Raw genomic sequence first — 23,831 nt, 5'->3', positions numbered from 1 at the left:
ATAAATGGCAAGTGGCATTGTGATAATATATAATAATGTGAAATGACAATATAAAATTCTCAACTGTGATGAAGCCATACAAATACTAAATAATTATTTCAAAGAACACATTTTTGGTTATGATTGTTATACAATTTTGATAGTTCTTATGGTTCCACTTATTGCAAAAAAAACAACATTCACCCCAATTTCCAAAAACAGTTCATCAGTCTGACCGTTTCTAATGAGTTGTACTTTTTCTGAGAAGACTATTTACACAATATATGTGTTTTTAATGGAATATATAACACTCACCCCTGTGGTCGTTCACCACAAAGACGTAATTCATCAACATACTTAAATTCCTCCGGGAACGTTTGAACCGCAGGACAACATGTGTTTTAAACTCAGAGCACTTCAAAGAGCAAATGCCTGCAAAACCCATCAGTGACAAATTATGTAATCGTCTCTCTTCATTCTTGACGTTGTGTTATCATTCAATTCTGCAAGAACTTGCTAAAGTAACAGCCTGCAGTGAGCAATTATATAGTCCTAAACATTTGATATTCTTGTTGTTAAACAGACATGCAGACGTACAAATGTCCATGCACAAGCAACACTGCCTAAGAGGCTTGAAACATTACCTGGCTTTTCTACCATAGATTTTGCACCGACATATAGTGATCACATGGCCATTAGTAGCTGATGTGCATTCAATATACATTAAACATATGGTACATTGAATCATATCATGAATATAGGCCAGAAAAGCAGCCGTCCAAATGTATATGATGCAGTTTGTCACATTTATTTCAAAGGGTCTTCATTTCAAACCAAACTTTATTTATCCTATAGCAACAGTTGTATAAATTGATGTGAAATCAGTAATAAATAACACTGAACTCTATAAATATGTCATGATTCTCATTTTATTCTCTCATGAACTCGTACTCAACTTCATACACCTGAGCTGCATGTTATCTTAATAGGATTCATTTCCTGTGCATTCACTGTGAGCTGGAGCCCTCTAGTGTTTATTGTGGGAATGTACCAATGCAAACTTAATTAGTGCAGCAAGAATGCTACAAAGTGTCAGAGTTCATGCACACATATGATGCAAATGACAAAAAAGAAAAAATTAATATAATTAATATTCATCATGGAATGGGTACTCTGGATGGTCACTCCACCTGTGTTGAAACAAAAGAAAGTGTGACGATAAGCTGAAACTGTTCTTACAAAACAAGTTATAAACAATGCAACACAGTGCATTGTAATACAAACTACAACCTAAATATTTACATAACTTAAGATTCTGTATTTCTCCATCAAAGCTTATACTCACATCAGAAGCTCCACAAAACGAATGTTTTTGTTCAGCGCTTCAATGGCTCGCATTTCTTCCTCAGTGAGCGAAAAATCAAATATCTGAAACAAAAATGAGTGAAACAAAGATTAGTTTTTTATCTAATATAATACACATACATGGCACAAAATGATTTAAAGCACCCTTGTTAGGTCTACCTGGAAGTTGTGTTTGATCCTCTCGGGGCTGAAGCTCTTGGGAATCACCACGACTCCTCTCTGGACATTGAAGCGCAGGGCCACCTGGGCACTGCTCTTGTTGTACTTCTTCCCAATGGATACGAGCACCTCGTCCTCCAGCATGGGAGGAGATTTCAAATTCACCCTAAAGCAGAGACAGAGGAAAATACGAATGATGCCCTGCTAGAGATTTTTAATGAAGTATTTGTCTTCAGCATATTTCAGTGTTGAGGGTTTGTTGCAGTGTCACATACTCAGCTGACGTGTTGCATGAATATTGATTTCTCATTTAATTTTGGGTGTTAAAGCAACAAAATGTAACTCCCTGGATAAAGATAGTTGATCGTTGAGTCTAATCCCAAAGCCGCCAAGCCAAAGCATCAGTATGTTATGATCTGGGAACAAGACTCAACAATCAACTGTCTCTCTCCAGGAAGTTTCATTTGCTCACTTAAGGTTAAACATCAAGACTGAACTGAACGTGCTTTTTCTGAATTTTCTTTCACCCTTCCTTGCTTACAATACCAGGGGAAGCAAACCATTACAAAACATCAGCTGCCGACAACCTTTGTTTAAGAATATCACGCCAACCTTGAAGGGTGCGTGTCTCTTTAATGTCTACATACCAGGATGCGTCCCTGGAGGAGCCAATTGGGCAGTAGCCAACAATCACAATGTCATGCTGACGACAGAACTCCAGAAGCTTGGGTTGTGTGAAATATGGATTGCATTCAACCTACAGGTGAGCAAGAAGAAGAAAAAACAAAACAAATCAAGCTATAAATTAGGTCAGATAAAGTTGCATTTGCCTTCCGTCCTTTCATCAAGTACTGTAATTAGCTCATAGATTTATTGTCAGTCCATTAGTTTATCGCTACAATACTGCATAAAGGAAAGAAGATCATTTGCAACAGCCGTAAAGTAAGAAAGAGATATATATGTGTATATATATATATATATATATATATATATATATATATATATATATATATATATATATATATTTTTTTTTTATATATATGTATACATGTTTTTATATATATATATATATATATATATATATATATATATATATATATATATATATATATATATATATATATATATATATATATATATATGTATATGTATATATATATAAAAAACGTTCTTGTCAATAGCCTATAATTCTAAGAGATAAAAGATAAGTCAGGCTCACCTGGTTGGATACAGGTTTGTGTTTGAGGCCAGGTTTATTCAGGAGCAGCTCCAGCTGTCTGCGGTTGAAGTTGGAGACTCCCAGAGATTTCACTAGGCCTGCGTCTTTGCAAGCCTCTAAAGCCTGTTGAGGATAAAAAAAAAAAAAAAGATTTACATCCTCTCAAGGACTGATAGTGATTATCTTTACAGACTCAGTGAGATAGTGGAGAAAAATATAAACCACAGGGACGAGGAAAAAAAAACAGATCTTTGAACACAGTTTTATGACACTGTCCTTGACTGTTTCTGCAGCGGAGAATGTTCTGACAGCAGTATTCAAATATGAATACATGCCATTTTCAAAATGGTATCTTTTTATTCTTTATTTATTGTTATCACTTACATATTGTCTTGGAAGAAATTTGTGATGCTTAGTACATTGCAACTAGTTTTATGTAGAACACCTGAATTGAGTTATGTAACATAATTCATAACTGTGCTTCATGTTTTCCAAGTTGTTCTTATGAAAGACTTGAACAAAAGTGAAGTGAAACAAAAAATTCATGGGAGAAGAGGAAAGTTAAAATACCAGGACCATTCACTGTATACTGAACAGAACTCACCTCCCATGTTGCACAGAGGTCTGTGTGGTGGTAGATGTATTTTCCATCCTGGTCTTTTGGATAGAACTCATCTCCTGGCTAAATATTAAGCACAATTAAAACATGTACATGAACTCTTGTTGTTTAAAGGAGATCTATTATGATTTTAGTATATTTTTTTTCATTTCCAGTGTTTTATATGGGTTGTTGTGGGTGTAAAAGATCTTGAAAGTACAATGATTATGAGCTAAAAAGTCATAACCATGAAACAAAAAGTGATATTTATGAGTTAAAAAGATGAAACTGAGATACAAAAAGTGAATTATGAGATGAAAAAGGTCAAATTTATGAGACAATAGCCTCGCCAGCAATCCCTCCTATAGTCCTGTCACTTTGTGACATCACGCTACTTCACCATGTCACACATTTGCATAATTTAATGCCTATCAGCTGGTTTTGCATGTAAGAATTAATTTAGCCCAGCTGCTCTGTTGTTATTAGCAATGCTGGGTCAGGCATGTGTGAGCTGACCAATCAGGGCAGGCTGGGAGGCTTAAAGAGACAGGAGCTAAAAAAGAGCTTTGCACACACTGCTGCAGAGCTGCACAGTCTGAAAATATGTGTTTTTTCAGCATTAAGGCATGTGAACCTTTTCTAGTAGAAACCCAAAATAGAAATGTTTGTCATGCAGCTCTGAAAAATATAAACATAACATAACATAACATAACATAATAACATAAAATTGTCTAATCTTGTGCAATTGAATGATATGTTAGGTTGTAAACGGTCATGGATATGTATTTAAAGACTGTTTTAAATCAGCACATGTTGAAAAAATGTTTTCATTTCGAACCACACTGTGGGAAATACATGGGAAATGTATAACAACATTATTCAAACTAAACATTACCTCCATCGAAGTGTGTAGGACAAGGTTTGCACACAAGACGCCTGCCTAATAAGTCAACTGCCACCTACACTAACCTTGAAGGCCATGGGAAGCTCAATGATGTAGAGATCCACATAGTCTAGTTTTAAGGTTTTCAGTGTCCTCTCCAAGGTCGGTCTCACCAGCTCTGGTGGATGGAAGGTGTTCCAGAGCTGAGGAAGACAACAGAGAAGCACTGAAAAACATAACAATGAAATTAACATGGAGCAAAGCACACGTTTCTGCTTTTGGATAACAGTTTTGCAGCATTGAAATGTTGAATGCATAGACGTTAAAGGGAGCAAAATGCATTCTTAATCTACATGACATGTGACAAAGCCTATTACCTTTCCACAATAAAAAATGTCGTCCCTTCTCACGGTTCCATCGGCAATCTTCTCTCTAATGGCTTGACCCACTTCGTGCTCATTGTAATACACCAGTGCACCGTCAAAGTGCCTGTAACCCACATCGATGGCCAGCTTGACACAATCGAGTGCTGTGCCTTTGGGTGTCTGTTGGAAAATCCACAGAAAAGGTAAACATTCTTTGACCTTATATTTGTCGAGTTGTGCTGCTGTTTGGGCAAACATGCATTACTGTTCGATTGATTTAATCACTTTTTTCAACATCACTCAAAACACCTTTTAATGTATGTCGACTCGCTGCAAGCAATAAACACGGGCACTCCTCCATTATGGACAGATCTCCTGGTGAAGCAGCGACAAACAAGCCTTGTTCACATATAACTAAAGCTATAGACACGTTATTCTTCTCACCGTTCGAGGGTCCCCATAGGTGCCCAATCCCAGCAGTGGAATACGGTTCCCATCACTAAGAGGGATACAGTGGTTCTCTGCAGTCAGATTCATGAGGATAGACTGAAGTTCTCCACAGCCAGCCTAATAGGTAATTTATTGAGTGACCATGAACTTTGAGCCCTGATGCTTGAACCACCATGCACTATGTTAGAGAGCATTTGCAGAGAGCAAAGCAGATAAGGATGATTGACTTAGTGAGCACAGTTGTTTTATAGATTGAAACTGTGAAAATGAGGTCAAATAAGAACACTTTTTGAAGCTGGAGAGGTGGCAGGGTCCGCTGCATATAAACAAAGTAAAACAGTATGAAATTATGTTGTCCTTTATAATCAATTTGTTTATTCAGTCATAAAAACAAGAGCGTTTGTTTATCTGGTTTGTCAAGGAAGTCAAGGAAGATCTTCTTCCCCCAAACTACAGAGTGCATCTATAACCATTTACTAAATTTGAATTTACTATGAATTTACCGTTTATTAATGACGGTTATTATAAAATGATATTGTAGAGGGGATGCCGTTTAGGTCCCAATGATCATTATGATGAAGTGCCAAATGTAACACCATGAGAGTAACATCTATCAAAGCACTAATTGACTAATCAAAGAGGCACTATGTAGTTTTGGAGAAGAAATACAAAATTCAGAATTTTAAATTGTATAATATCAATGAGGAAATAATACAAACTCGGAAATATTTTTTGACCCATTACTAAATAACTAAGCTGCTCTCAGAGGAGATTAAGGTCCCAGAACACTGTCTGAAGCTAGAAAGGTGGCAGGGTCCGCCACATATAAACAAAGTAAAACAGTATGGCATTGTCCTTTAAGGTCAGTTTGTTTATTCAGTCATGAAAACAGACAGTTTGATAGTTAGATAAGGAACAATTCAGTTAACAAAGATCTTTATCTTCTGATTTAAACGTCTTCCCCAAAACTACAGAGTGCATCTTTAACTATTTACTAAATCTGAATGAACTATAAATATACCATTTATTAATGATGGTTATCATAAAGTGATATGGAAGAGGTGATGCCCTTTAGTTCCCAAAGATCAATAACTGCAGTTTTTAGATCAGACGGATGATGTGTTAACGTGTAACGGAGTGTACTATCTGAGTAATTAACTACAACACTGATATTGATTTAAACTTATAGAGTCACAGACACGTGGTCACCATCAGGTGGAGTTTGTCCCCGGTCCCTCCTGGTTGGGTCCTCCTCATCAGACCGCGCGCTGTTTGACCCCACCCCTCTCGTGCCGCAACGCGCGCGCGTGCGGTGCAAATTGAACAACAGCTGCGGCACGCGGGCGTGCGACGGCCTCGCGCGGAGGTATTGTATTGATTAATATGCGCTGCGGTCGATACTTGGTCGTTCGGTGTGTGAGCGGAGTCATTTCTACATCTTCTGTTTACAGAGGATGAACTGGTTGAGAGCGGGGAGGGAAAAAAACGCAGGTGTGACGAGATGCTGTCATCGGGAAAGTGACTCCTCCTGAGCCTGGTCCGCCGCTCTCACCTGCGTGGGTTACATCTTGTGTCGGGAGAAATCTAGAACAGTAGGATAAAAGTCGCAGGAAATGGAGGGACGCGCGGGGAAGCAAGGGGAGACGTCGGGGGACGATGCAGCTGTTGTCGTCGTGGTGGAGAACGAGGCTGAGAGCATGCCGGTGCACGAGGAGAGGTCCGGAGCGACCGGACACAATTACCTGGACACCTGCCCCGTCTGCCTCCTCAACTTCCACAGCCGAGAGCCAAAACTTCTGCCGTGCCTGCACTCCTTCTGCAGGAAGTGTTTGCCCTCGCCCTCGAGGAATCTGGCCATGACGGAGCCGCTGCCACACTCCCAGCAGGCTGACAGGGCGAGCAAACCACGTGAGTCACTTTGTTTACAAACACACGGAGCACTGATCGATTGTGATCGTCTGTGCATGCAACAACGTGGAAATCCATTGTGGCTCTTCAAAGCTGGTGTGTTTTAGGTCACACAGTTTTACACACATGAGCTGAATCTGGTTAAAAATAAGGCTACCTTGCTGTCAAGTGTCACGTAGAGATCTGATGTGAAATGTGTGATTCTGTCGTCGCAGTGAATGTGATCCGCTGTCCGGTGTGCAGGCAGGAGTGTATGGAGGTAGATGTGATGGAGAACGTGTTCGTGAAGGACTCGGTTGAGGCTCCCAGCAGCACAGTGGAGAGGACAGTCCAGGTTGGTGACAGAGTATACTACCATATGGGGGCAGCCTTGTTTCTGGTTTTTACTCTTATGGCTGTAAAAAAAATCCCTGACATCATTGTTGCAGCTCAGATCTAATTGTATTTACATTGATCAACCAAGATCCAGGATGTATAAACAGCTCCTCTTGTTTCCTGTCTACGAATATCATCCTCTGGTATAAGGAGGACGATTTATACCAGAAAAAAAAGATGAACATTTATTTTGACTAGTGCAGTGCCCGTAAGAAAAGTGTACTCCTATAAAAAAGTGGGAGGTTAAGGAGCTTTTTCATGGATGGCCAAATGAGGCTGTGTTTGAAGGTGGGGCTTCAGGGATATTTAGGTTTGTTGTGAAATCTGATATTCCAGTGTATAATTGGCTGTTTTTGACTATTTTTGATTTTGCCATTATATTTCATCTTAAAAGCTATTTACTTGGTGTCATTATTTTCAGCACAACCTCACATGTGTGACTGTACAGTTATTTTTTTTATTTTGACATACTGTATTAACACAATGGACCTAAAATCACAAAAAAAACATGAAATCCGAGTAGAAAACTGTTGTTTATCTAAATGTGTGCATACATTTAAAAACATTTACAAAGTTATATGTAACTATTTACATTTAAATGCAGGCAATGCTCAGGTCTGCCTGTGCTCCTTCCAGCTGAATGAAGAGCTGCACTGCCTGCTCCACATTCAGCTTCTCCTCATTAAACAAAAAAACGACTCCACTACTCACTAAACACACTACACCAAACACTACATAACACACTGACTACACACTCCAAACACGCTAAATGTCACAAATCTCTCAACTGTCACACACACCGACCGTCGTTACATGTCAATCATCCGCCTAGGTCCCTCCCACAACTTCCTGTTCCTCAACAACCAAACTTGCTGCTTGGACACTTTCATGACAAAAGCCCGTTTTTACCGTTTCTTCCTGCACCAGAAACAAAGCAAACGTGACGTCGATGTTCGCGAAAAAGCGTGGCGGACATTATTTACCCTAGATCCGGTTTTGGACGTGCCGATGCTTCCGGTCCGTCGCCTCGGGAGGTGGGCCGTGTAGCTAGCGGCTAGCGGCTAGCTGCTAGCTAGCGGCTAGCTACACACGAACATCCACAGATCTGATTCCACTTTGTTGTCCGCGCGTCTCCGGATCTCCTCAGACCCGAACAGACTCGGTCCGGACTCGTTTAATCTCATTAATCCACAACAGTCAGTTTAGATGCACAGAACAGAACAGAACGGGACCGAACCGCCCGCAAAATCCCAGTCCAGCTCGCGCCACTGCAGGTATAAATCTGCTTGTTTCTAAGGTGGGGGGTCGCGGTGGGCTCTGCAGTGATTGGCTCTGGTGCGCGCGTGGCCACGGTGTGCAGTGATTGGCTCTGGTGCGCACGTGACTGTAGTGGCTCCGGTGGACAATGCTCGTGGAATTTGTAAAGCATTTATGAAATAATTTATTAACGGTATCACTGCAGTCCAAACAAATGCGAAATATCACACCATTGAACCACGCAGCAGCCATGTTGAAACTCTCAGGTCAGTCTGATCCTGATCCGCAGAGATATTTGAGGCACACACACATACACACACACACACACACAGACAGACAGACAGACAGACAGACAGAGATTCCGTGTATTATAGATAGATGAAGACATTTCCATAATAAGTCATAATGAGATAAGAAATCATGAATAGATAAGATAAATAGATAAAACTATGAGAAGAAAAGGTCATAATTATTCAATAAAAAAGTCCAATTTGAGATAACATAGACATTTTGTGATTGATTATAAGATTAAAAAGTCAAATTATGTGATGAACAAAAATATGAGATAAAAAGGTCCAACTGTAAAATAAAATGTTATAATTATGAGCTAACAAGATGAAATTGAGATATACAAAGTGAATTTTGAGATGAAAAAGGTCAAAATTATGAGACAGTAAGTCCAATTTTGTTATTAATATCTTAATTTGTGAGATTAAAAGGTTTAAAAAATAGATACATAACATGTTGACTTTTTATCAATGGTTATGACTTACCTTGGGAACATTGTTTTTATAAAAGTTTTCTAATAATTTTTTTCTTGGACTGGCGCGTATGGGCCTCCATACGGACACTTGTCACTTGCAGCTCTGTATGACCTGCGATGACAACACTGAAGCTGCTGGGTTCTGTGTGAACTGTGTTGAGTACCTCTGTGCTACGTGTGTGGAGGCCCACCAAAGAGTGAAATTCACCAGAGACCACACCATCAGGCAGAAGGCAGATGTCTCACAAGGTATGCTGATCTAGTTTGTTACCTGCTGAGAAAAATAACTGTGGTCTTTCTATGACTCTATAAGGAAAGAGCTGTAATGGAATCAGGGGTGCTGATACACTTTGCTCCTGGTGTACTGTAAGCATTACTTTAAGCATTAGCTTGAGCTTGACAGTCTACGACACAGTGCTATTGTTGTGTGCCCAAAATGAAGAGCCAAATGTCGATCCTTCCGTTGTTTTCCAGAGGTCCACGTTGTGTCGTCTCAGAGGCCAATGTTCTGCGACATCCACAAACAAGAGCCGCTGAAGCTGTTCTGTGAGACCTGTGACCTGCTAACCTGTCGTGACTGTCAACTAGTCAAGCACAAGGACCACAAGTACGGCCACAGTGTACAGTACCATATAATCATATCCCATTAAGGTTCACACACTCATTCATAAATTGCAGTTTTGTTTGACATTGCATGGTGATTAACATAAACATAAAACATAAACTATCTGACATTTGTTTCTGTATTTAAACATTTAAACATTTTAAACACATTTAAACATTTTAAACAGATTTTGATTTTAACCATAAGAGCTGTGATTCAGTGGACTCTATATTTCACTAATAATCAAAAAACAAAACAGCATAAAAAAGGCCTCTTGTAACCACCTTGATCAGAAGTAACTGGTCAGATCTGGTGCTATCTGAATACACGTTCAATCAGATCAAGGACATCTTTGATTTTAGGATTGTTGAACTCTTCAGTAGTTTAAAGGCTTGACACATGTTAATCAAACAAGTGTTGAAAAGATGAATAGAACAGGAATCCACTGAGCCAGAATTGCAAATATTGCTCCAAGGACACGACGAGGATGCATTTTGAAAAATATATTAACTGGTAGAGTGAATGAATGAATGATCAAATATCATTTTCTGTAAAAAAATAAAAAATAAAGTCCTCCCTTCGGGCAGACCAGTTTGCGCATGTAAAAGAAAGTTAAATTCTGATAAAATGCTTTGGGGCATGTAAACACAGATTTTATCCGTTCATGTAAATGTTAAGTTGGAACCTTTTATGAGAATGATTTTAAATGAGTTAAAAGAAAAATTGTCCATATAACCACAGTTACTGTTATTATGCACCCTGCAGAAGTGTCACTGAACTTGTACCCATTTTAGGAGTGCTGCTGTGTGTCCCATCATCCATATCATCCAGTTGAGGAGAGAAAGGAGTTAATTTATAGTCGAAGAGCACCAATTGTATATGATACAATGTTAACTTTTTAGACTGTATCCACTGACTTCATGTCCCTTTTGGATTAGCTACCAGTTCCTTGAGGATGCTTATAAAAACCACAAACAGCACATGGAGAGCATGACCAATCAGCTGCAGGAGAAAAGGAAAATGATTGAGGATGTATCAAACTCCATAAACAATGGGTATGTATTTCCACATGAGACTACACATGTCAAACGCAAAAATGTAAACAAAAGTGGAATGCACTCTTAGACTACACAATTGTTTAGAACGAAAGCCATTTCACTCTTACATGTGACCTCTAAATCTCGTAAACAAACCAGCTAATTGTTTAAGGATGAATCAATAAAAACATCCAGTAATAATGAGATTTGTCCAAATTGTGTTTGGAAATATGTGCTGATAGATTTATGATATAATGAGTCAATCTGAATGCTCATTGATGGTTGTAATGTATGTTTTTCAGGCTCCGTCAGGCTGATCAGAACCGCTCATCGGTTCATAATGAAATAAAGAAATCCATCTGCACTTTGATTCTTGAGATAAACAAGAAGGGCAAGATGCTAATGAATCAACTTGAGGTATGGCAATGTATTTTAGATATATATAACAAAACCCCATGATATATTAGTTTTACCACATGCTGTAGACTTCGCTTCGCTGTGTTGTTGAATCCACTAGAACATTACTTGCTTGCATGCTCAGTTGACTGTTTTACCCTGAGGCCCAGAGTGCATGCCCTCAAGCTGTTTGAATACTGCAGATGTTCATTTATTCATGTTTTCCAGGCTGTAACAAAGGATCACGAGAGTGTCTTGCGAAAACAACAGGAAGACATCGGCTATCTATCCAGACACCTGGATCATGTCATCAACTTCACCAAGTGGGCCACGGCCAGGAGCGGGGGCACGGCCTTCTTGTACTGTAAACGTTTGGTAAGACCTGTCTGATCCTTTACTCGCTCAGAAGTATCTCATCATCATAATCTTGTTTTTTTTTCCAAATTGAAGCTTGACACGGTTTGTTAGGATTGTGCTCTATCTTGGATCTGGTGAAGTGGGAACATATGCCTTTTGTCTCACAAGTGTTCTCCTCAAAAAATAATTAATGACATCCCTTCTGTTGCAGATTCTGTTTCAGATTGGAAACCTCCTGCGGGCAAAATGTAGTACCTCGTTTGTACCACAGAGCACGGTGCGCTTCCAGTGTCGCTCCTCTTACTGGGCCTCAAATGTTGATCTGGGTAATACAAACAAACTTGTCTGTTAAAAAGTGGAGAGTGTTAGAGCGGATTTCTGTTAGCCTGGACACTGTTTAAGTAGTTACTGATACCTTTAAAAGCTCACCTAAGTTTACTGTACTACATGATACTTTTAAGAATATTTTTGAACTCTCTGTTAAAGGGGCAATATGTAAGAATTGGCTTTATGTCAAAGGTCGCTCCAAATAAAAGGGGGCAGCATATCACCAGAGTAACGACTAACTGCTGCTGACTGTAGCTACCATTGGCTAGTAAGTCATTTAGCTTAATTAGCTGTCAAGACAGGGAGCTCAGAGTGGTATTACGAGACAGGGCGGGCTGGGGCTAGATGGTTAGCACGCTAACTTTAGTATACATCTGTGCAACATCATACCAAATGTCTTTGCCGTGGTGTCAAAACTGTTTTTGTTTTATTACATTCAGTTGATACTTTAAAATTCTTACATATTGCACCTTTAAAGCCCCTGTACAGAGTTTTTAACTGGTTATGCAAAAGTCTCTGGTTTCTGCTGATGTGTCTCTGTTACCTACAACAGCAAATGAGCCCATCAGCGTGAAGATACGCTATTTCTAAGTAGTCTAATTCTATACCTCTGAAAGGCCTTGGTCGGGTCGGACCACTGATGAAACGATTTACGGCAGTCAGACCGGAACTGACGACATTCAGGATACGGCATAGCTGTTTTGTTGCTATGCTAGCCAGTGCTAACCGAGCTAAAACTTTTGTCATGGCTGATAATGATACAAAGAAAAGAAAAAGAATTCGAACCGAAGACCAACAAAAGGCCAAGAGGGAATCCGATCGAGCTAGGGCTAAAACACGGATAAACATTGGCGATTCCTTCCAGAGATGGAGAGAGTTGCGGGGCTTAAAGGGAGGGTCGGATCCAGAATTCGCCCGATTCCTCCTAGACAGGTTTGTAAATTTTATTTCATTTATGAAATGTAATGCGGGACGTAGTTTACAGCAATACATGAATTTATGTTGTTACAACAAAGCTGGCTAACGTTACCACTAGATTAGCTTTAGATACTACACTCGTGAAAACGACAACAAACGTCTTAGATCACGCATCCATTTCAGCTGTGTGTATCAGCCCAGCCGACCTGCAACGATGCATCGGTAATATCCTCTGTCATTATAAATGATTCAGTTTCTTACTTAGAACAAAACATCCATCACAATCACTGTGACTTTGCTGTAACGCTAGCTCTGTAGCACCGTGGGTAATATTTATAGCTGGGAAATTGCAGTGCAACAGCAGCATTACTTTGTTTAACCGGCGGCATATTATATTAAGTAGAAATACAAATAGACACATTACCTCGTCCATATGCACGCTGCAGATAGCTGCTAAAAAAAAAAAAAAAGTTTTCAAAGAAAGTCCCGTCGTCTTTCCGACGTTTCCAAAACAAATCTGCACGCGCCGGCCAGACAAACGTCTTCACGACAGTGGGCGCTAGAGCTCATGGGAAATGCAGTCTTCATTCCGGCAAAACACCACCGCTTTCGTCCAGCGGGGCCGCCAAAATCAACACTAAATGAAAAGTCTGTACAGGGGCTTTAAGGGGACTCTTGATAGACTCCAGCACCCTAATTACAAATGACCAAATACTTATTCAGTCATAGCTTTGCAACATACGATAAAGACCAGAAAAATAATCAGATGGAGTTAACATTGGTAAAGGGTCTTTTTCTGATCTTTTCCTAACGCTAGCCCAGTAGTTTTGTTGCATAAACCTTACTGTGATGCAACAGAAAACTGAAAATAATTAAAAAGCAAATAACAATGAAAATAACAAGTCAACTCGGTCAAAAAGTCCTGCACTCCACCCCAACCTGCTTCCAAAAATGGACTTTGATGGTCCTGGAACAACATGATGTTGTAGCAACAACACCAACATTACTTATGACATCACAACAATGTGATTGGTTGGTTGCAGTGATGGTCCCGGAGGTAAACCAATTACGATGTTGTAGGAACAGCACCAGCTCTGCAAAATAAGCTTGACATTAAACACAGCGGCAGATTATATCAGGAAAGAAACCTTGGAGACATTGCAGTAATTTATTGCTATTCAGTCACATGCCTTTATTATTTGTCCCTCTCCTGTTTCACACTTTCAAAACTGAATGATTCAATAGTCATGCTCTCTGAACAACATCAAAATGGAATAGCGATTATTACACATGCTATCAGAAGAGGTTTTCCCACCAGCACTAGCTCCTTCTGGATTTCACTGTTTTCCCCAAATCTATTTTTATTGTTGCTTTCTTTCAGAGGTTGGTGCATGTCATCTCATCCTCTCAGCAGGTTGTGGATGATTGATTCTGAGATGTAATAAATCTCAAGTATTTCCATCGCTTGCAGGCATTTTCTTCGAGCAAATCACACCACTTACCAGAGGCTTGCTGCATCTCCCTTGTCTTTTAAATGAATGAAGGATGCTGAATCAGGGACACATCTTAGAAAGATTCAGTGTCCAGAACTTACCAGTGCTGGGCATTTGTAGCTTTCACAAATCATTCGAGCTTGACTATTGTGCTGAAATATGAGATTTTTAAATAGTCAGCTGACAGGAAATTAATCGACAACCAATTAATTGTTTAAATCAAACAGATTTAGGTTTAACGAAGCAGAAATACAAATACTCTGTGTCCAGCCTTTTCATTGCTTTTTGCCTTTGTTCGCTTTATATCACTGTAAGTAAATGCAAGCCATTTGAAAGCATCACATTTAACCATCTAAAACATTTACCACCGATTAATTGTTAGCATAATCAATGAGTTAATAGTTACCATTAGCTGCCTCCACACTTGACTTGTTTTTCTCCCTTTATAAACCCCAAAGTTTTCTAAACTTTACTGCCTAGACCTGCTCTTTCCCACACTTCTCTGCACACATTTTGTCTTTATTGTGTATTTCCCATCCCTACTTGTTATGCTCATCCCAACTCTGTGTGTATGTTCCCTCAGGCTCTTTAGTGGTGGAGACTGTACCAGGCCCCCAGCTGGGTGGTTTTCAGGGTATCCCTCATCAGATCTCTCACTCTGGACAGGGCCCCCCAGGCTCGCCCCAGAGCTTTGCAATGGGCGCACCTCATAATACTCTGGCGCAGCTCCAGATGCAGGTGGACAAGCTCAACCCACAGGCCCACTGGCAGCCCCAACCACCTCCCCCACCGTGGCCGTGGTACCAGAGCGTCCGACTGCAGAGAACCGTCCCAGGGCCCCTGCAAGGGGGCTCTCCTTCCCACAGTATGCCTCCCCAACCAGGCCGCAGGTTAATGGGGCCTCCTCCCAGCCACGTCAGCCCAACCAGCAGCTTACCGAGCCCTGGGTTTCCTCCCCAGGTTAGTGTGTGTTTCAGTGTGCAAGTTTGCAAGTGTGTATGCGTGCTCGTGTTCGTTTGACTGACAAGCCCTCTTAACGAGCAATGACAGCAGATAGCATTGTCCTAAATAGAGCTGACAGCCTTCACATCCCGGGCAATTTATGTCTTTCCTTGTCAAGATGGATTTGAGTCTTGGACAAGCTCATGACTCAAAATCATGAAATAGAAACAGCCAAATCTGCCGTGCAAGAGCCGCCAACGTATGACAGAAGATGGACCCAAGATTCCATAAGATAGGCTTGATAATATCTCGTCATCCAAGTTGTTTAGTCTAGTGCACAGTGTGTTTTGGCTCAGCTCTGAAGTATAGGCTCAGTCATAGGACAATGCTGACGTGTGAAATTCACACATAAGTTGTATTGACTGATTCAAACAAGCTGTTCAGTATAGCTTCATAATGATCTCTCAAATATTTTACTTCAATCCATGTATACTTAATGATACAGCTGAGTACATGTAGTCTGTAGATATAGTTGTTTTTATATTGTGTTCCGGTGACTGAAGCCTGTTTTTCTTTATGTTTTATTGTCGTATAGTTAGTTTAAAGAGATTTAAGGTTAATAATCAAGATCGTAATTTCAAGTGCGCAGCAAGGTCTACTTTTTTTTACTCCAGAGTTATTTTTTGTGATGTCGCAGAGCAGCTGTAAGTGCAGATTATTTTGCAGATGACCTCATACAGCTCATGTAATTTTGATGAATAGAAGAGCAGACATGATGGGAAGAGTTTCAAAATCTCTGCAAGTTAATTTTTAAACTGTAAAGGTTTGCAAATGCAGTGACTGCTGGAATCTATAAAAGGTGGTAAGTATTAAAGCCCTCGAATACATTCAGATTAGTAGAATGCTACCAATATTGCAGCCAGTATATTATTTCTACCCATACTAGTATTTCTCAGATAAATCGGGTCAGTGTATTTGTTTTCCGATATTTAAATGTTTACTTTACTTTAAAAAGTCAGGAAACCAGTTACCTCAGAATTACCAAGTAGATGATTACATACAAGCAAAAAGATAAATATGTGTTTATTATATTACAGGAACATTGGCTAATATATGGGTGTCAGATTTTTTTTACTCCCTGTAAAAAAAAAAAAATGTACTCGCCCAAAAATTTCAGTATCAGTTGGCCTTTAATCCTAAGTGTTTCTTATTAACACTAGATATCTTTAATAAGAAAAGTTTGACACTCAAAACAAAAGAATTTATAGATGTATAATGCTTTATGAGATTTGTAATGCATCAAAACATAAAAAATTTAGGTATGGTTTTGAAAATATACATGCATTTCAATATGTTATGGAAATGCTATATGTTTGTAAATTTTGTGGGAGGACAATGATCACCCGCTTGCACCCACAAACTTTAAAGCTAGAATGGACCGAAAATACATCTCAGGCAGATCAGACTGGAACTTTTCAGTGTTATGTTTATGGTTTAGTCCTCTGTTCGGATTTTTGTCAGGGGACGTCAAGGCCACACAGCCGGCAAACAGGGTATTGACAGCGCACCCTTTCATCTCCAGCCTCCATCATCACGTGCTTATAGACGTTGACAGGAATGTAGCATGAAAACGATGGGAGCCTTTCCATCTATCCGTCTGTTTCTCCCTCCTGTCATTTGTAGCCTCTGAGGGGAACAGGAAGCAGCTCCAGCTACCAACCCAAACCTGTGGACGTATTTTCATCTTCACCTTTGTACACCCATATGACACCACTGCCAGTCAACGGTGGTGTCAGTTCGCCTCAATCGCGACACACGGCAAGTGACTTCATCCATTAAACTGTGTTGATCTACATTGTGTTTACAGTGTAATAAACAACATGCAATGCTGTGTTTAGATTGAGCCCACATATCTGAACAGGAGGAGTGATTCAGGTGGTCCAATATACATGCTGAAGCCAAACTATCCCCATAGCCTGCCGTCTTCTCTGCCACACAGCAATGGTATGTCTGTGTCCATCAAAGTCACATCTACTTTTGCAGACTGCATTTATTGCTGTGTTCTTAATTTCAACACACATTTTTATTTCTCTCTTCAAGTTCAAGGACAGCCGAATTCACCAGGGTACACTGCTGTAGCCAAGGAGGAGACACCAGGGTAAGGAGACGGCTGCGCACACACAGAGTAGCTCTGAACAGCACTGCCTTGATATCATCGGTCTCCGCTTATGCTTGAGTGTACTGCACTTTATTCTTATTGGCTCTTGCTTTGCACCCAAGGACTGTTTCCTGGAAACCTCCAGAAATTCACCTGGCTATTGGAGAAAGGAGCCCAGTTGTTAAGAAAAGACGAATGTCGTCACCAGGGCCCATCATAGTAATCAAAGATGAGCCAGATGATGACGGCAGCTATGTAAGGAGACAATAAATTATTATTATTGCCCAATTACTATTCTAGATAAACTGTAGATTTTTTTATTTATTTTTTAATAGATGCTCTAATCCAAAGTTTTTGCTGTGGCTTGACTGCATTTTTAAATTGTCTTGACTAAGACAGAGTACGAATTTAGAGCACCGGTACGTAGGACTTAGTTTTGTTTTCTTTGGTGTATAATCACCTGAAGCTGAGAATCATTGTGTTTTGTTATGTTAGAATGAGCATTTTTTATCTACAAAGGCAGTGGGTACAGTAGCACAGAGTAGACAAAGCAAACACTGGAGGGGTGTTTGCAGTATTCAGTTGGTTGCTATATGTAACCTCCTCACCAGATGCCACTAAATCCTAAAGACTGGAATTAGGGAGTCTTATTTTTATTAAGTTGAGTTTATATCATCATTTCTATTGGCTATCATTTTACTGTACTCGGGAGACAAGATGTAAACAACCTGACAGCTTAGCTAGATCATCTAAACGTGTCTTTTTGGAGGAAAAACCAAAACCTCAAACTGTTTATGCAGGCAAACTTGAGTCCAATTATTACATATTGGTTGCAATATTTTCAGAGATGTTTCCTCTGTCCGTTGGGGGATTTCAGGTACAATCCAACCAAAGAGTGAACCTCCCTGACAGCACAGGAGACCAACCCCAAATCAGTGCCCAAGACGAGGGGAACAAATATCCAACTCCTCTTCAAAACACAGACTACAAACTCCCCAGCCCTTCACAGCCTCAAAGCAGTCAGCCGTACCAGGGTACTAATACTCGTATCGGCTCACTCAGAGGAAAACAGCAGGTAGAGCAGCACCAAGCTGTCCTGGAAGACGCTCGTGAAGCCTTGTGCGCTGTGTGTCGGACCAGGGGAGAGCTGCTGTGCTGTGATAAGTGTCCCAAGGTTTTTCACCTTTCATGCCACGTCCCAGCTCTCCTCAATTCTCCCAGGCAAGCTCTGTCAAGGGAATTGTATTAAGCACTGGTCACAGATGGAAACACCATAATATTTTAAAATGTTATGCTTATACTGGAATTAAATAATTATGGTCTGTTTTTGAGGCATCTCTGTCAGCAACATAATGCACTTGTTCATATTCCTGCTTACTGGCTTTTGTATTTAGTCTCTGGACTGTCTCTTTTCAGTGGGGAATGGTTTTGCTCTTTCTGCCGTGACCTGTTAGTGCCTGAGATGGAGTACGAAAGCAAACCTGAAGTCAAAACAGTAAAGAAGGAGCCAAATTCTGAAGGAGGACTTCTCCCGGAGGACAAACGGGTCAGTGCTCTTGTTTTTGAATAGCAACCACCTTGTCTTGTACATTTGAAAGTTTGTAGTTTCATCCACTTTATATATCTTTATCCTTGTGTATAACCTTTTGGAGCTTGTTGGTGGGGCTTATTATAGTTCATCCCGTTTCTTCATTAATAAAGGTGTAGGAAAAGGTTTCTGCCCCCCTTAGACTTCTAAGATCATTGATTAGCATGACATGTATGTCTATGTATGTCTTACTTGTTTATTTGTGTGGATTGGAACCTCAAGCACAAGACACTCTGTGTCTGAATATAACTCCATAGTTTCAGCTGGGGTTTTTTAAAGTAGTACTCCACTACTCAGTCTAATAAGTAAACAAAATAAGCTAAAACAATTATATTGTTTTCCTCACTAAACAGAAAAATTGAGCTATACACTGACTGAATTCAAATTGTTGACCTAGCTCCACAGCTTACTTAGCAACTTGCTAAAGGCAGCTAGTCACTACAGCCAAAAAACTACAGCAAAGAGTAGCGAGTCCAGCATAGTGTGAAGCATTTGGTAATTATGCTGCCCCCTATAGTTTATGAACCACCACAAATTCTGTCATTTCTTACAAATTACCCTTGTATTACCTTTTCTCTTTGCAACAATATTGTTTTTATGAATTCTGACAACTATTCTTTATAGCAGAAGAACAACATGTAATGAAAGCAGTAGTAAAAAATATCTAATTTCCTTTCTTTATACAATGGCATGGCAACAATGCTCCCATATCTCATATACGTTCTAAAGGGCAAAGCTCACCAATATGATATGTCAAGTCCAAATGATTAATTAAGGAGATGCAGAAATGTATGTGGTTTCTCAGTTGACATGTGTTAGGTCAGATATCTTCTTTCTTTCGCTGCAGAAGTGTGAGAGGCTGTTGCTGCACTTGTTTTGCAGTGACCAGAGTTCATACTTTCAAGAGCCAGCATCCCCCTCGGTGAGTCTGGAAGCATTGCTGACTACAGTGCACAGGATTAATGTCACATGGAGTTACTGTAACTGTAATTTTAATTATGTGCAGTATACTAAGGAGCCATTAAGTGGCCAGAAGAAAAAAATCATTGAGGCCATGTTTTACTACAGTGTGTGCTCAAAATGTTATTCCACGCACACAAGAGTAAATTAGTTCCCAGGTTTTGTTCAATTCATGCGCATGAAATATAGCGTGCGAGAGCAAGCACAACAGACCAGCCTTGCTAAGTGTTTAACAGTTTGCATCAAACATAGACATAGACGTAAAGAGAGAGATAAAGAGAGAGAAAAGTGAATTGTGAGCTGTAGTTTCCCCGGGTTGGTCATCTTTACGTTCCCACAATTCTTGCTGCAGCTCCTCTCCGGATCACTCCGAAGCCACTCTTGACTGCTGGGGAGCTTGGAGAAGAATGTTAGACACAGTCAGGGGGCTACTTGATTTCTGTGGCCACAGTGCTTGGTTTACCAAAAAACTGAAAAATTAGTCAGCAGGCATGTTTCACAAAAAGCAAAATGCCAAATTTTATCCTAAACTGAGACAAGATTTGAGGTCTTTGAGGCCCCTGCTCTGTTGTGGCTGCTCTTTGTAGTCTATACCCTCATCTCGTGCCCTCAAATTAATCAAAACATGGCAATGAATTGTGTTTCATGTGGACACAATAGCTTTTCAAGTGCTCAATTCAGTGAATTGTCTAGATGCATATCTTGTTTTGGCTCTGTGGTAAGCCATGCTTATCAGTGAAGACATAGAATAATTAGAGGCAGCACGGCTTTATTCAGATACTGCAGATATACAAATGTTTTTCCTCACTGACACAGACCATGTAGTGTTATTGCACAGAGAGGATGAATATGAGGTCTGAAAGCTGTACATAGAGCACTATATTTGAGTATCATTTACCACGGTGCCAATTTTTTGCTTGATATGTCCTGTGTTTATTCTAAACCTTCATATAAGAAATAGGGGTACAAATCCATAGCCTCTTGTGCACAATGCTGACATGTCATATTACATAAATACAGGATATTAATCATTATTTTATTTCAGCATCTTCTCATGAAGTTTTATTGTTTAATTATCTCCTCCTTTCTAAATACTGTAGGTATGTGCTAGCAACAAGCTGACTATAAAGCGGCCAGTGAAGCTCTCCACTGTGAAAAGACGACTGGAGGCTCAGCAGAGTCCGTGCTACCAGAGCCCTGTAGAGTTTATATCAGACATCAGGCTCGTCTTTGGGAACTGTGCGGTCCTTTGTGAGGTACTGTAGAGAGAATTGTTTGCAGCACATGTCAGTTTTTATTCACTGTTATGACCTCATCCTTGCTTCCACTCGCACTGCAGGCTGACACAGAGGTCTCCATGGCAGGCAGGAGGCTTAAGGAGCTGTTTGAAGAGCACCTGCGGACCGTCTTCCCCGACCGGACCTTTCCAGAAATCAAACAAGAGATTATACCTACTGCCCCTCCTGACTCCCAACTCTCATCACTTGACAATGCATCCCAGTCGGTGAAATGCCAGCGTACATGTTCAGACTCCCAAGATACACAGAGTGGAGCGGAGTAGAGGCAGTCGAATGAAAGCACAAATCCTCTTAATCTTTAAGATATTTGACAACACTGCCAGCTTCTATGTGGTGTGATACACTATTACAAACGTTATAGTAAACATTACCTTCAGGTCACAAAAAATATTTTATATGCTTAATGATTTGATTTATATTACAAGCAAACAACTATGACACAGGGCACTAAATTAGTTCTATTTTCTTGACTACTCTGAACCTAAAGCAATGTCTTCTATTTCTGACTAATGCTTGAAGATTAAAACTGGGATTCATGTAAAAACATGCAGCACTTTCAGGTGTTTACAGGGTAAAGCTGACTGGTCTTTTTGGTTATCAATTCAAGTTATCAGATTGCTCTTTCCAAGTGATAAGTCTGCTCACTGGAGATGCATTGGTTCATCTACACGAAGCTAAGAGTTGGTGTAGTCAGGTCTGGTGTGGTGTGTGCTTCCTGTTTAATTCTCCATGTGTAGATAAAGCAGTGATCAGCAGGAGGATAATAATCATGAGCTTTGAAGTTTGCGGTCTGTCTTATGTGGAATAAGATGTGTTATGAGCCCCCTCAAGGCTAGTAAAATGAAAACATCAAAGGAACCAAAGCTGTCTGATAAAACCACAGACTTCCATTGTCACACATCTTTACACAATAATTCTGCTTGCCAGATATGGGCACAAATACATTAAATATATCATGTTACAAATACAAATACTTGCTCATGTATTAAATAAGATACAAAATAATGGTTCAAGAAAAATGGATTCAATCAAAATAGAAGTAATTTGTAACTTACATTTCTAATGGGTTTTACAAACCCAAACACAAGACAGGGCCCAAACCCAAACACAAGACACACAAATCAGACATGCTGAAAAACAAAAAGCAGGCTTAGATGAAAACAAATCTGCAATCCATAAAAGGCAGGTAACCAGAAATCTGACCAAAAACAGAAAACAGATTCCAAAAGTGCAAAAAGGAAAAAAATCCAAACATAAAAGTGCAAACCAAGGACACACAAGAAACACAGGCAGTAACAAAGGCAAGACAAGGAGAGAACTGAGGACTGGGAACACAGAGATGAGAGACACAGGACTGATCAGAGGACAAAAACAGGCAAACTGACAAAGAGTATGTGGAAAAACACAGGCTTTATTACTCAGGAATGAACACAGGGGAGCGAGAAAAATGGCAGGAAAACAGACTAAGACAGGAAGTGGAAAGTAAAATATGACATGTGAGCATATAACTTTCTAAGTGAGACAGGACGTTTCTGAACTAAAGACCCAAAACCATGACAACATCATATAGAAAAAGTGATATTATCACATTTAGTAGCCTCAATAGGCCTCTGACTTTAAACTTTTTAATCATGCTAAACAACACTGCTGTAAAATTGAATTCAAAGTTCAAAAGACACAAATCAGTTGTAAAGTTTTCTTCTGCAGTTCAAACACGAAGAATACAATGAGATAAATACATATAATTGAAATACTGCCCATCTCTGCTTGGTCTATTTTATCAGTACAGAACTGCAGAGTGATTGTTGTATGGGTAAAAATGTTATGTGTAATGTATTTATTTTTCTCTGTATTTATTTATTTGTTTGTTTTTTGAAAACATTTTTTGTGAAGCACTAAGCACAGTGCAAGTGTTATGTGAGACTCTATTTTTTCTAGCAACATTTCTTCTACACAGAACTGTTTTCTTATAATATCCACGAGCCTGAACGTTTACTGTAGCCATAAACCTGCTTGCATGCAAGTCGACTCGCAGGTGTTTACAGGGTTCAATAAAACATGATATGCTGTGCACCTCCTTCACCCTGTAACTGCATGTTAATAGTCTATTACTTTCTCAAAAATAATACTTTATTATGACCCTCATTACAGTTTACACTTTATAGTTTAGCCACTTTGCCTTTAACAAGTTTCCTACAGTTGTGTTGATCAGCAGTGAATGAGTCCTTTGGGCCCCACAGGGCCGCCCTCTGACGGCCCTGCTCTGTTAGTGGCCCTCTGCTGATTGACACAGATGTGGCAAGACAAGCTTTGTTGAGCTTCAAAGGAACTGTACTGCACCCCCGACAACAAGATTAACACTGTTTGAATGCGACCTCGACCACTCCAGTTTCCTCCACTGTGAGCTATGAGGTCAGCTCACGCTGCTGTTT

General features: G+C 39.9%; 2 protein-coding genes across 4 annotated transcripts; one reads left to right on the top strand and one right to left on the bottom strand.

Moving 5' to 3' along the window:
- Positions 1-890: 890 nt before the first annotated feature.
- Positions 891-5,135, bottom strand: LOC115587196 (aldo-keto reductase family 1 member D1-like). Of its 2 annotated transcripts, none has more exons than XM_030426887.1 (9): positions 5,013-5,135; positions 4,581-4,748; positions 4,290-4,406; positions 3,327-3,404; positions 2,723-2,845; positions 2,151-2,260; positions 1,504-1,669; positions 1,325-1,407; positions 891-1,169 (listed from the first exon to the last, which is right to left on the bottom strand). In XM_030426887.1, exons 1-9 carry the CDS (start codon positions 5,103-5,105, stop codon positions 1,127-1,129), a joined length of 981 nt encoding a protein of 326 aa, XP_030282747.1. In that variant the 5' UTR covers positions 5,106-5,135; the 3' UTR covers positions 891-1,126. The 2 variants fall into 2 exon arrangements, with proteins under 2 accessions (XP_030282747.1, XP_030282748.1); XM_030426888.1 differs by lacking the exon at positions 5,013-5,135 and adding an exon at positions 4,878-4,978.
- Positions 5,136-6,251: 1,116 nt separating this feature from the next.
- LOC115587195 (transcription intermediary factor 1-alpha-like) lies at positions 6,252-23,489 on the top strand. 2 transcript variants are annotated; one of them, XM_030426884.1, is made up of 19 exons: positions 6,252-6,565; positions 6,597-6,926; positions 7,142-7,260; positions 9,423-9,570; positions 9,796-9,928; positions 10,864-10,980; positions 11,265-11,379; positions 11,587-11,733; positions 11,927-12,041; positions 15,037-15,413; positions 17,079-17,213; positions 17,294-17,399; positions 17,496-17,553; positions 17,676-17,808; positions 18,431-18,774; positions 18,970-19,099; positions 19,989-20,063; positions 21,202-21,357; positions 21,441-23,489. In XM_030426884.1, the coding sequence occupies exons 2-19, from the start codon at positions 6,632-6,634 to the stop codon at positions 21,660-21,662; spliced, it is 2,925 nt and encodes a 974-aa protein (XP_030282744.1). In that variant the 5' UTR covers positions 6,252-6,565; positions 6,597-6,631; the 3' UTR covers positions 21,663-23,489. The 2 variants fall into 2 exon arrangements, with proteins under 2 accessions (XP_030282744.1, XP_030282745.1); XM_030426885.1 differs by having other exon boundaries at positions 6,254-6,384; positions 6,470-6,926.
- Positions 23,490-23,831: the final 342 nt, after the last annotated feature.

Source organism: Sparus aurata, chromosome 8 (assembly GCF_900880675.1).
Source record: "Sparus aurata chromosome 8, fSpaAur1.1, whole genome shotgun sequence".
In the NCBI taxonomy this organism is placed as follows: Eukaryota; Metazoa; Chordata; class Actinopteri; order Spariformes; family Sparidae; genus Sparus; species Sparus aurata.
The sequence above is the reverse complement of the archived record's forward strand: the minus strand, read 5'-3'. Positions and strand labels throughout refer to the sequence as shown.